The 12,891-nt window shown below is 35.5% G+C and overlaps 1 protein-coding gene across 5 annotated transcripts in view; it reads left to right on the forward strand.

Moving 5' to 3' along the window:
• LOC121233000 (nipped-B-like protein) overlaps positions 1-12,891 on the forward strand; it is a 174,071-nt gene that overhangs the window by 84,392 nt on the left and 76,788 nt on the right. For all 5 annotated transcript variants that reach the window (XM_041121549.1, XM_041121548.1, XM_041121547.1 and 2 more), the window contains 3 exons: positions 1,481-1,632; positions 2,702-2,862; positions 6,141-6,234. In XM_041121549.1, coding sequence (XP_040977483.1) covers positions 1,481-1,632; positions 2,702-2,862; positions 6,141-6,234 — 407 coding nt within the window. The remainder of the gene's footprint in view (positions 1-1,480; positions 1,633-2,701; positions 2,863-6,140; positions 6,235-12,891) is intronic.

Genomic DNA, 12,891 nt, shown 5'->3' on the forward strand with positions numbered 1-12,891 from the left:
GACAAATTTTGCATTTGTCTGACAGCAGGGTGAGTTTCTTCCAGCTGGCAAAGAAACATCTTTTTGTTAGTGAGCTAATCTTTGTATTCTGACTAGTTATGATTCCCCACTGTCTCTCCAGCTGTTCTCTACCTGTGGCAGAGGCTGAGACTGGTGGCAGGGGGATAGGAGAGAAGAGGCTATGTGTTCCGGCATGTATACCAGTGTGACAGGAGGGTGGGAAAGAAGGCTTGTAAAAGCACAGAGTACTGCTGTAACAGTTATGCAAAAGGCTGCTCAGAGGAGGCTAGGCCCAGTAGTTTGGCCAGTCTTCCAGCAGCTTCCTCATCAACTTTCTGGTTCTTTTTCAAACTTTTGAGTGTCAGCAAGTAGCATGTACCTATATTCTAGGCCTCTGTTAATATAATAAAGTACTCTGGACTAGAGGAAAGAGTTCTGCATGTAGTTTCAACCCAGTTACTGGGCTTTAACAGATTTCATCTCCAGTTATTAGATATCATTATTAAAATAAACTTATTTCACTTCAAGTTAGTGTAATTGTTTTGGCAAATTAAATGCTCTATATCTGCACAAAAACCAGTACACTTTTTTACTTTTATATCTAAAAGTGATATGGAAGAAGGTGTTTTGAATTGTGAATATTACAATGTGCTAAGTCTTCTCGAAATCCTTGCAAAATCCTTGTGTTATATACTTTGCTATTTCTTTCTATGGAAGCTTACCTTCATAGAGTTGCTGTCTAGAACTGAGGGTTGTGAAAGCATGTATTGTACTTTCTGAAGTATTTATTTGGTTTGTTTTTATTTTGAAAAGATTATATAAGAATGTAAGTTATAATGTACATGTATTATTGTCACAAGCTTATTTTATTTTTATGGCTTCCTATCTTTAGGATGAGTCTAAGATAAAGCCAGTGAAAGAATAAGTTGTATTCAGTGGACTTTGGGTCAGCTCCTACCTAACTGCCTATCACATTCCTATATCTTGGCAGTATAGTTCTGTTAGATCAAGTTCTTTGAAATCTTACTGGAAAAATCATATTTAGAGTAGATGGCTCCTTGTTAATCCTAGCAAGCGAGTTGTTATATGATAATTAAACCTTAGCTGTCACTTTCATTCAAACTTCTAGGACTAACTTTTGGAAATTGTATATCTTGTTTTAGTAAATCTGCAGATCTTATTTTAATAAATATTTGTGTCATTGTTTCCTTTCCCTAGGTGGAGGTCTTATGAATGCTTTTTATTCTATTCTTTACTTTTACTAATGCAATACCCAAGCTGTGGCTCTTAAGTAGTAATTGAAGCTGGGAAGGTATCGATAGCTTAAAATACTGCTTTTGAAGGGGTTTCTTGATTGTGTTGGAATTTTGTCTCTTACAGAAGTTATAATGTTCCAAAGGTATAATATTCCAAAGGAAATAATAAATTTGTCTAAACTTCCTTTTCCAACTTTTAAAAACTTTTTAAATTTTATTTTTAGCCGGTTTGTGCCACCACAGACAAGCTCTGGTAACAGATTTTTGGCACAACAGAACAGTCCAGTGCCTAGTCCATATGCTCCTCAAAGTCCTGCAGGATACATGCCATATTCACATCCTCCAAGTTATACACCACATCCTCAGATGCAGCAAGGTAAGTCTGTGATGTTTGTTTTATTCTCCTGTCTCATGTCAGCTTTACCTTCATGTGCATGTTTCACGGCTCTCTAATTTCTTTGAAGGAGTCACATGCTTAATGCAAATCTTTGAGTTGATAGGGAATTTTAATTTTTTTGGGTATGTTTAAGCTTTGCTTTCCTGACTGTACAGAGTGGTAGTGTATATTTTATTTAAAAAAAAAAAAGGAAGAAGAAATAGTCAAACACATGTTCATGTTACACTGCTCCTCCTCTATGTACACCCATTTTGTATAGTTGTCACGTATACATGACAATAGAAAAATCAAAACAAACCAAAAACTTTTATTTGTTAGCTATGGCAATCATTTATCTGTACTAGCAAAAACCTAATTTTTGCCAGTGTAACGTAAGTTTTGCTGCCAGCTTATTTAGCCTTACCAAACCTTTGTAGTGTAGACTAGACTAAGTTGGCTGGAATTATGCTCAAGGTATGCAGTAACTGGCAAAGATGACCTTCAGAACGAATGGATTTCTTTGTGTTTCCCTTTCTAAAAACAGTCTTGAACAACATGAACACTGTTAAGTATCTAGGCATTTTTTTTTTTTTTTTTTGTAAGTAGAATTCTCGTTTGATTCTTTTAAATCATCTGTTCTTAAAGTTTAGCAATGTGCTTAGAATTTATCTAGCTGTTCTGTATGTAATGTTGTGTGTCTCATGAATACCTTGGAAGTTACTAAAGATAGTGCATACAAATGATATAGAAGAAAATAAAGTTTTCTATAACCTATAAGAATATGATACTGACTGTAATTAGGATAGATGTGGAGAGAAGCTTGGCTAATCTGTACATGGAATTTAGGTTTTAAATCCTCTTGAAAATTCAAATCTTAGATATCTAATTTTATTCAAGGTATTTGTGGCAAAAGGATTCAATCAAGAAAATGGATTCTTGTTCAGATTCTAGACCTCTTGCATCCAACTCATTAATATCCGCTATTATGGTGTTTTCTGTGAAATTTTTGAGAGATAACGACTGTGTGAATATATCAGTATAGTTATTTATATTTTTTTTTGTATTTCAGCTTCAGTATCCAGTCCCATTGTCACAGCTGGGATGAGGAATCTCCATGAAAATAAAGTTTCAAGTCAATTGTCTGGAAATTCAGCTAATCATCATGCTGATAATTCTAGACATGGCTCAAATGAAGACTACCTACAGATGGTGCACAGGCTAAGTAGTGATGTATGTTACCTAGATGAGTTTATTATGATAAAGCAAATATTTACTATGATAAAGCAAGTATGTGTTTAGCTACCTTAGAAGTCAGATATTTTACTATGTTGTTGTTGATGAATAAAACCACTGAAAATATATTTCAGTTTCAGATGTGTACACTCAGCTGTGCAACTTTAATATGTGAGTTTTAATTTTTTCTAGATCTCTCTTTCCTTTGGAACAGTTTGTAACATTGATTCTGATGAAATTATGAAAAGTAAAAAATCTTACTCATATGTGAGTTTATTTTAAAGAAATGGTAGAGTATCTCTGCAATTATTATAGCAATATGCTGATGCAAAAAATACTAGATTTTAAATAGGTGTATAGTTAACTTGTCTTTCTGAAGATTTCCATAACTGTCAATTAGACTTTACATATTTGAATAACCTATTGGGTAATATAGTAGTGTTTTCAAAGGCAGAAATTCCTTTTGACACTTTTTCTTACTAGTCTATTATGTGCTTTTATGGCCTGGTTTCTTTAGAAGACATTTTCCCATAGTGACTTCAGTTCATGTGGGAGAAATTCTTGCTGAAATCTTGAATCTAAAGGAAAAAACAAGCAACTTTCTCCCACAGTGTTTTGAATTTCTTCATTTTCTTCTTAATGAGCATCTCATCTTGTGGATGAAGCATGTTGGGATTCTTCTTTACAAGTTTGGCACAGTCTCTTAACAGCTCTTAAGGGGAGAGCACTTAAGTTTCATTTTTATTTTTTGACTTTAGCTTTTTGAACAGTGTGGTCATAGTGATGCCTACAACAGTAGGCATAACAGTAGTTACAAAACTTCATCAAAACCTGGTGGCAAGCAGGCCTTTTTTTAATCTTTTTTTGTGTGTGTGTGTTTTATTTAGCTTACAAAAACTGTGGGCAACTCTTGTCTTCCTAAATTAGCTTGTGAAAGCAAAATAAAGTGTTGTATTCAACAAGTGTACTATTAACACCAGGCTCCCTAAATCCCTTACCAGGATTAATACACTAGAACTCCAAGAGAGTTATTAGTTTTATTAGTAGTCATTTTTTTTAATGCAAGAATTATGCTGATTAAAAATATTAGCTAAGAAGTAGTATCTTAAGAGAGTTTTGTAATGAAGGAATCTATCATAATACACAATCATCAGATGTTTTTTTCAGTCTCTGCTTCAGCAATGCAAATTCTTCAAAATAAGAAGCTGTTCTTGGCATTAAGTGTATGTATATTCCCCAACTATGTTAAAAGTACGCTTTCAAGAGAATCTTGATTTTGTTAGGACAAGATTTTTGGAAAACTTTAATATTAGGATAATTTATTTCACAATGTTTAAAGAGGGAGTATTTAAAAATATTCACTCCTAATTTTGTGATCCAAGCAATGCAACCACATCCTAGTTCATGAGAACTTAGAAATGAAACTCATTCAAAACTGACAGACTATGAAAACATAAAACATACCATCATTGTTTGGTTTAATTGGAGAAATACTAAAGGTAAAAAGTAATTATAACTTTAAAAGCTGATTTTAGTAGCTATCATGCAGAAAACAATTTGAAGAATTTGGATTAATTAAAGTTTTGCATTTATGTATGAATAATAAGCTTAATCATAATGTTGCAGCCTTTTCAGAAGCAGTGTGACCTTTGGCACAGATAGTTATGAATGAGGATTATTAAATCATAAAACTTAAAAAACTTTAATTATTGTTTAGGTTTTTTTCTTATTTTTAGGATTTTGTTGCTTTAAAAATTATGAATAGTTACAGGATATTGTGTATTTGCAATATATGATTTTACAAAATCAGCAAGTATACCCTTGAAGGCTCACTGCGCATATATTCAATTTAAGGACCATTTTTTGATAAACTTGAGAACGTTCCTAGAATATAAGTTCGTGCTTACATTTCACCATTTGATGAAGTTGTGAACTAGGAAACAGTAAATGAGCACTTCTGAAAATTTGTCAGCTACAGCAGGAATGGCATGTGTACCTGAAAGGTCATCTACCTAGTTAGTCTGTTTAGTTAATTTAATAAAAGATGCCTTTGCCCTTTGCCTGTGTCCTTGGCAATCATGGATAGAGGACCTCTCCTGTCTTAATAAAACATATATGTTAAAAAGTTACTAAGCTTCCTCCCCCCCCAATATTTGGGGGTTTCTGAGATTTATTACAATTCAAAGATAAGTCAGGTTTGAAAAAAATCAGCTCCATAATTTCAATGTATTAAATAAACGAGTAACTCGTACATCAGGAAATTAATTCATTTTGACTTGCAATAAAGCACATGTAAGTTTAGGTTCAGTTCTTTTTATTGCATTGAATCTGAATATTAGATTTCTTTGCACGAGGCTTTCCTCATGTGAGGCAACAAGTCTTTTTGCAAGTACTGTTGCAAAAATAAGTAATTAACAGCACAGCATGAGTTTTAGATTCATTTTACTGTGGGAGGGGGAAAAAATATCGAATAGAATTTTTTTTTGTAAGTGCCCATGGATGGTGAAACTGATGAAATCTGGTTTATTACGGATTTATATTCTTTGCCTTGTAAGCACCTTCAGTCCATAAATATCAAACTTTTTTTCCTTTTCCCTAAGCAGTGTGAACTACGCCTTCACAAGGCGTAACGTGTATGGCGGCTAGTCTACTGCTATGCATGTGGAAATTGGCTGTTTGGCCATTGTCAGAGGGAGTGTGTAGTTGCCATCCATCTCAGCTGCTGCAATGGGAGTGCTACAGATTTTGTTCAGTCCCGATGTGTGTATGCTGGAGGGTATAAATACAAAGTGTTAGTTCGCTTAACTGTAAAAGTAAGATGGCATTCTAATAAACTTTAAGGGTAGGTTAAGTGAAAAAATGGTGAGTTTGATTTAAAAAAAAATCTTTTTATACTCAATTTCTTTCAGTTGGTATTGTATAGAGTTAATCTTTCTGCTTTTCAGCTCTTTACTATGAGTGCATATAACAAAAAACTTCTAAATGGAATCTTAATGTCAACCAAAAGTGCTTATTTAGCTAGAAGACATATACATAGATTTATTTTTGTGTGCATGTTCTGGTTCTAGATTCTTCTTAAGGCTCTGGAATGTTGCCTATATAGTAGTCTAATAACAGTCTAAATTACAAAGATTTTTATATAAATAAATATTTTTCTAATATTTGTTGTATGCTTTTTCATCCAATCCATTTTATCAGTATATGTACTAATTTCAGTCTTTATTTTATCAAGTGTTCATGTTCATAATGTTAATTTTTTATCATTGTCACTTTAGGATGGCGATCCTTCAATAAGGAATGCTGCATCTTTTTCCTTGAGGTCACCACAGTCAGTCTGCTCTCCAGCTGGAAGTGATGGAACCCTTAAAGGTAGTCTAGCAGTCATATATATCAATGTATTTTTTTTCCAATTTTAAAGAACAGAGAGTTTAAAGAGGCATTTAGTTAGTTCTTCCGACTTCTGTATTCCAATAGTACTAAAGAGTATGTCATTAAGTTTTGGATACAAAATTATTTTGAGCCCTGATCCAGAAGAAATTTCTGAAGGTCCAAAAATTGATTAATCATATTTCAAAACAAAGCTCAAATTTGTGGAGGACAGAAGAATTTTAAATCCTTTCCAATATGAGGATTAAATTCTTTATAAGAATGGTTTCAGTTGCTCTACATAAGAAATGGTTTAAAGGCAGCATTACGAATATTGAACTCTTAACCAGCTCAAAAGTGTTTTAACATGCAACGCTTGTCTTGATTGCAATCATCAAATTTTAAGAATGTGAAATTAAAAGTAGTTCAATGAACACAATATATATAGCATAAATGAAGCCTGAAAGCCTTAGCTGTGGAGAAGGAATAGGGTGAACTGTCAGTCAGCTGCGAAAATAATTCTTTATGCTAAAATCTGGAATGCATACTGCTGTTTTTAATATTATCTCTAAGAAGCAATGACTGAGATACATGAGACTTAGCAAGGTAGGGGTTTGGGCATATTCTTGCTAATTTAGGTTTTCAGTGCTTATGTATTTACATGGCAATAGTAAAAAGATGCAACAGTGCTTTCTTCTCTCTAGCCCTGAAACAAAATTAAGTCTTTCTGGATGGTCAGGTTAGGTGGAGAGGGAGAACAGGAGAAGGGGGAGATTCTAGAGAAGGTGAGGGTATTGGGCTTGTGCAGCCTGGATAAGAGAAGTCTGATGGGGGGAACAGACGGGATGACACACAATGGATGGACATGACCTTAGAGCAATCTCCTCATACCTATGAGGAGATTATCAGGAAGACTTGAGTCAGGTTTTTCACAGTGTTGTGGAGGAAGGATGAGAGACAATGGACTTAAATTGAAATGGGAGGTTCTGACTAGGTATAAGGAAAAACTTTTTCGCTGTCAGGACAGTCGAGCATTGGAAAAGCCCAGAGAATCTGTGCATTTTCCATCCTTGGAGGTTTTCAAGACCAGGCTGGATAAAGCCCTGCATAATGTGGCCTTGCTCACCCTGCTTTAAGCACGAGGATCGACTAAAGACCTCCTGAGGTCCCTTCTTAACTGAATTATCCTATGATCCTGTGACTGCTAAATGATCTCTGTGGTTCATCTTCTGTAGGCATATACTGTGTTAAACAGTGATAGAAGAAATGTGGCTCAAATGCAAGTGAGAAGTACTTGTATAGCATGCCAACAGCATCAGTATTTTAGGAGGTCTTGTGCTAAAGGACTTGTTGTAAGACTTGTGTGAATGGCAAAGACTAAATGTGGTTGTTTTTCTTTAACTCAGTACACAAAATCAACGTTTGTTGAGCTGATCAGTTTAACAACATTGTGAATCTAATCTACTTCCACTCAAATATATGATTACCACTCAGCCAGAAGAATATTTGAATTATTTTTTGGTTAAAGTTGCTGCTGTTTCAATTGGTTGTCTCAGAACCCATTTTTAAGGGATACCTTTTCAGATTATTTCTGAAAACAATCTGATTGTACAGTTCAGATTGTAACATTTCAGCATTAGAGGGGCTGAAAAAGTGCAAGAGGAGCTTTTTGATTTATTTACCTGTATGTTAGCTTTACTTTTCTCATTGATAAAGCACACAACTGAAATACTGTTACTAATGGTGCTACCATTTTGCCTTCTTAAAGAGATTAATGAACCTTGATTGAGAGAACCAGTTCTTGATGCTGCAAGAATCTTGCGAGACATTTACCTCCTCTAATCTTACATTTTAGAAATGTATTGAAGAGGTGTGGATAATTACAGTGTTACTTAGAATATGTGATCCGTGACAGTGAGTTTTTGGCCTATGATTTGGAGTGAAAGCGATTGGTTATGCTGATAAATTTTCCAGTGATGAACAAACAGCAAGTATCTACGCTGAGCTTTTTGTTGCTACTCTCATTAGTCCTTGAAAGTTTGGTAAAGAAAATTAGCAAAATATTTAATTGTTTGTTTGGGAGGAATGGCACTAGACATCATCAGTCCAGAGAAAGATCACAGGAAAGATGTTATAATATCCAAGCTTTCTTATATAACATAGAAATGTGAGGCAATCGCTGAAGGTACGTATACAGACTGCATTTCTGTACTTCTGACATGGAAGTAGCAAGGACTTCTGGAGACTTGGAGAATGTGATTGTACAGCCTTGAATTACTTTAAGACTGAATGATAGCTGTCTGATTGACAGAATCTGAATGAGGAAGAAGTTTTGTTTGCAATTCAGGCAAATATTTGAGAGATGGCAGAAGTAATATTTGTTCTTTTGGTTGGGTATTCACTTAATGGAGTAGAATTTCTCTGTTATAGAAATTTTTGCCTCACTTCTACTCCAGTAAAGGTACCAGAGCAGCTGAAGTTTTATCCAGAAGTTCTAGGCTGGCCTTTATCCTTTCTTTTTTATGTAAATTTTATATTTTTAGCTATGCAAACAGAATAGTGGCTCTGCTTTCATGCTGTCATCTGTTATCACATCTGCTTTCATAGAAAATTCATTTCTATGAATTCATCTATGAAGAATTAACATGAAGTATTTTCCTTCTGTTGAGCTCATAAAATATTCTGTGGTATCCATTACTCAAGATCAATTACTCATCAAAATCCTTTATCCATTTGGTCTACTTTCCCACTACTTTGGAATCTCAGAAAAGATTTTTTTTTTTTTTTTACTTAAGACAACTTCTAAAGATCTGTATAAAGGAAAGCCTTCCACAATGTTTTTAGTCCATTGCTTTCCAAAGAGAAGAGTTCATATATTTACAGTCCTGTTTCCATACAGTTTCCTAAACTCCTGGGAAAAAAATCTGTAAGGAATAGCAACAACCCTTATGAAACTATATAATTTTGCACTCTTTAGCAGAAATAAGTTGTATACCCTCCAGAAATTGTTAATGGGCACTTGATTATTTTCTGAAAAATTTGGAAAGATTACTTTTACTTTCTTGGGGATTTATAGGACTTCTCCAGAGAGATTCCTCTACACTTGATCTTTGAATGTATAGTGGGTGGCAAGAAGAATTAGGAATCTTCTCAAATCTGTAGTACAGACTTCGGTGTACTCAAAGGTACTTGTTAAGAAAAATTATCATCTCACCCTCTCTCCTTCAAAAGAAAGGTGGAAGAAATTTATTCAAAGATATTTTCTGACAGGGCCAAAATAAACATTCATTCTTGTTTCTTTCTTCAAGTCTTAACTTTATACAAGGATGCTTCTGAATACAGCAGGTCTAAGATAGAACAGCCAAAGGTGAGGTTTTTTATGAGGCATTTGAAGCTCTGGAGGAAGTGGTGGGACTCTTCCCTGAAAATTATTGGAAGAGTATGTGGAAAGTGAATACAATCTGTCCTGAAAAACCTCCCAAATGTATGTTGTTCTTTGTCTCATATGCTATCCCTTTAAGTTTGAATTTTAAATTAAGTTATGCTCTTTGAAAACGAATGTCAATATAGTCTGTTAATCAAACTAAGGAATAATTTCTTTATATCTAGTACAAAACTTGGGGAAGATTTCCAGAGGAAGATTCTGTGATTTTAGAAAATACAGCAGGAAAAGGCTTGGGGGCTTCCCATCTTCTTACCCTCATGTTGGATGAGCTGTACCAGTATCACTCCCAATAACTTCCATCTTTTTTTTTTGTGAAAATGTCAGTAACGGAGTTTCCTTACTCTTGCCATGCAACCTGTTCAAATTCTTAGTGCTAGAAAGCTTTTCTCCTAATGCTTAGCCTGAATCATTTTTGTTGCTGTTAGGCATGACACTTCTTGACTTCTTTCCAGTAGGCAAGGAAAAACAATTCACATCCCTTTTTTTTTTTTTTTTTTTAATTTATAGCAATCATTTACATATCAAAGAATGTTATTGTGTCTTGCATTAATCTAATCTTCTACAGACTGAACAGCGCGGTTTCTTTCTATCATCTTTACATAAGTAATAATTTCTGAGATTTTAATTCTCTGATATTTTTATCTGAATTCTAATTGGTCTGCATTTGTCTTGATGTTGTACTGCCATAAGTCGTAGATGCAACTCTACTTGAAGACTTAGAAGGATGAGTAGTCAGAAAAGTACTGTAGACGACCTTGTATGATACTACTGATATATATGAATATAGCTGCTCTTTGGTGATAACTCAGATTCGTGTTGCAAGCTGTTATAAACATATTGCTGTTTTTCCGTAGAGCTTATCTATCTTCCTCTCATGTTGTTAAAATTGCTCTCTCTCAGATGAATAAAAAGTTTGTGCTGCAATTAGTCAAGAAAACGGTAAATTTTGATTCTGTTTTTAAAAGCAGTTGTGGGCCTCTCTCTCAAACACTTGACACCAAAAGCTTGTTATGATCTTTAGATTAATAAAATACTCTCTAATTCTGTTACATGAAAAGTTATTGATGACAAATATTTTATACTACTATTCTTAAGACAGTGCTCTGGAAAGCTGCACTTGTTCACCTATATTCTGTTCACCCATTTTTACCAAGAACAGCTGATACTCTGAACACAATTTTGCAATAGGGTATACTGCAATTTTGCAGTATTTTTGTCTAGACCATACTTCCTCAGCTTGTTAGTGAAATTGTTATGAGAAGCTATATAGAAAGCCATGCTAAAGTCCAGGCATGACACTCAGTTCTCCTTAATCCACAAGACCTATTGCTTTACAGAATAAAATTATTTTGATTTGATGATACTTATTCTTAACAAATTCACTTTGGAATACTACCTCTTTATTATTATCTCAATCCTTATAGAGAAATTGTTCTTCTAGTATGTACTTAAATCATACAGACTATATATAATACTCTGGGCAGTCCTTTACCATCCTTTTGAAGGGACTGTTTTTCCCTTTTTGAATCTGCTGGAGGCACAAATTCTCAAGATGATTATTATCAATTCTGAGATTGGTTTAGCCAGGGTTCCAGAGTGAATTTGTCTGATCCCATTTTCATGAAAACACTCCATTTATGTGAAGGTGGTAAATAGGATCGTATTAAATCAAATGAGACTTTTCCATTTACACACTGTAACTTGCAGTCTCTTAAAATATTTGGCAGTAGTGTGTAAATGTTCCTCAGGATCTGTCATCACCAGGTTCTCAGCTTTTTCCAACAAACATCAGTATGAGTGCAATATGGATACTCTAGTCTTTTCCTTCTCCAGCTTCTGCCTTCAAGAACTTATTTACAGAATAATTACTCAGATGTGAAGTCTAATAATCCACATGTAGAAAATATGCATTCATTAAAGCCTCTCTTTCAAAAGACTTTTTCAGTAAAAAGTCTGGAATGCTGCGTCCAGGTTTGACTCCTGTGCTTCTAAAAGGTGGTTCTTAAAAAATGACTAGCACTCATGGACCCCTAAGCCCTCAAAAGCAGATTCCGAGGGGACACTGCTAAGTAGCTCCCTGAGTAGCTTAAAGTTTGCTTTCTTGAAATCCAGGGTAGCAACTCTGCTGACCTTTTTTCTCAGTACACTGAACATTTTAAACTCAGCTATTTCATGATCGCTGTGGCCAAGACAGCCACCTACCATCACATCTCCCATGAGTCCTTCTCTATTCACAAACAACAAGTCTAGGAGGGCATCTTTCCTAGTTGGCTCCCTGAGTACTTGTGACAAGAAGTTACCTTCTGTAAACTTCAACAGTTGCCCAGATGTGCTTGTCACAGCAGTATGATATTCCCAGTTGATGTCTGGGAAGTTGAAATCTTCCATAAGGACAAGGGCTACTGATCCAGAGATTTTCCTAATTGCCTTGTCGTGGTTTAAGCCCAGCTCACTCTTCCCCCCCCCCCAGTGGGATGGGGAGGAGAATGGGAAGAAAAAGGTAAAACCTTGTGGGTTGAGATAAGGACAGTTTAATAGGACAACACAAGGAGAGAAGAAATAATAATAACAATAATACTAATAAAAGACTATATAAAGCGAGTGATGCACAATGCAATTGCTCACCACCCAGAACCCGATGCTCAGCCCGTTCCCGAGCTGTGATCCCTCCTCCCCCTGGCCAGCTCCCCCAGTTATATACTGAGCATGACATCATATGGTATTGAATATGCCCTTGGCTAGTTCGGGTCAGCTGTCCTGGCTGTGCCCCCTCCCAGCTTCTTGTGAAAATTAACTATTGTAGCTGAACCCAGGACATGCCTATAAAATAACTCATCAGTGCTATCATCCTGGCTGGGCAATCAGTAGTAGGCACCCACTACGACATCTGCTTTGTTTTCCATTCCCCTAATCCTCACCCAGAGGCTCTCAACCACATCATCCCTAACTGTAAGGGCTGTGCAGTCAAACCTCTCCCTTACATACAGTGGCACTCCTCCACCTTGCCTGCCTTGCCTATCCCTCCTGAACAGCCTGTAGCCCTCCATCCCAGCACTCCAGTCATGGGACTCATTCCACCAAGTCTCGCTAATACCAATGACATCATAGCCCTAGGAACTGACCAATGCTTCCAGTTCATCCTGTTTGTTTCTCATACTGTGTGTGTTGGTGTACAAGCATTTTGGATGTGCTCCTGAACTTTCTGTGCTCCCTGG

The sequence above is a fragment of the Aquila chrysaetos genome (genome assembly GCF_900496995.4).
Source record: "Aquila chrysaetos chrysaetos chromosome W unlocalized genomic scaffold, bAquChr1.4 W_unloc_3, whole genome shotgun sequence".
NCBI lineage: Eukaryota > Metazoa > Chordata > Aves > Accipitriformes > Accipitridae > Aquila > Aquila chrysaetos.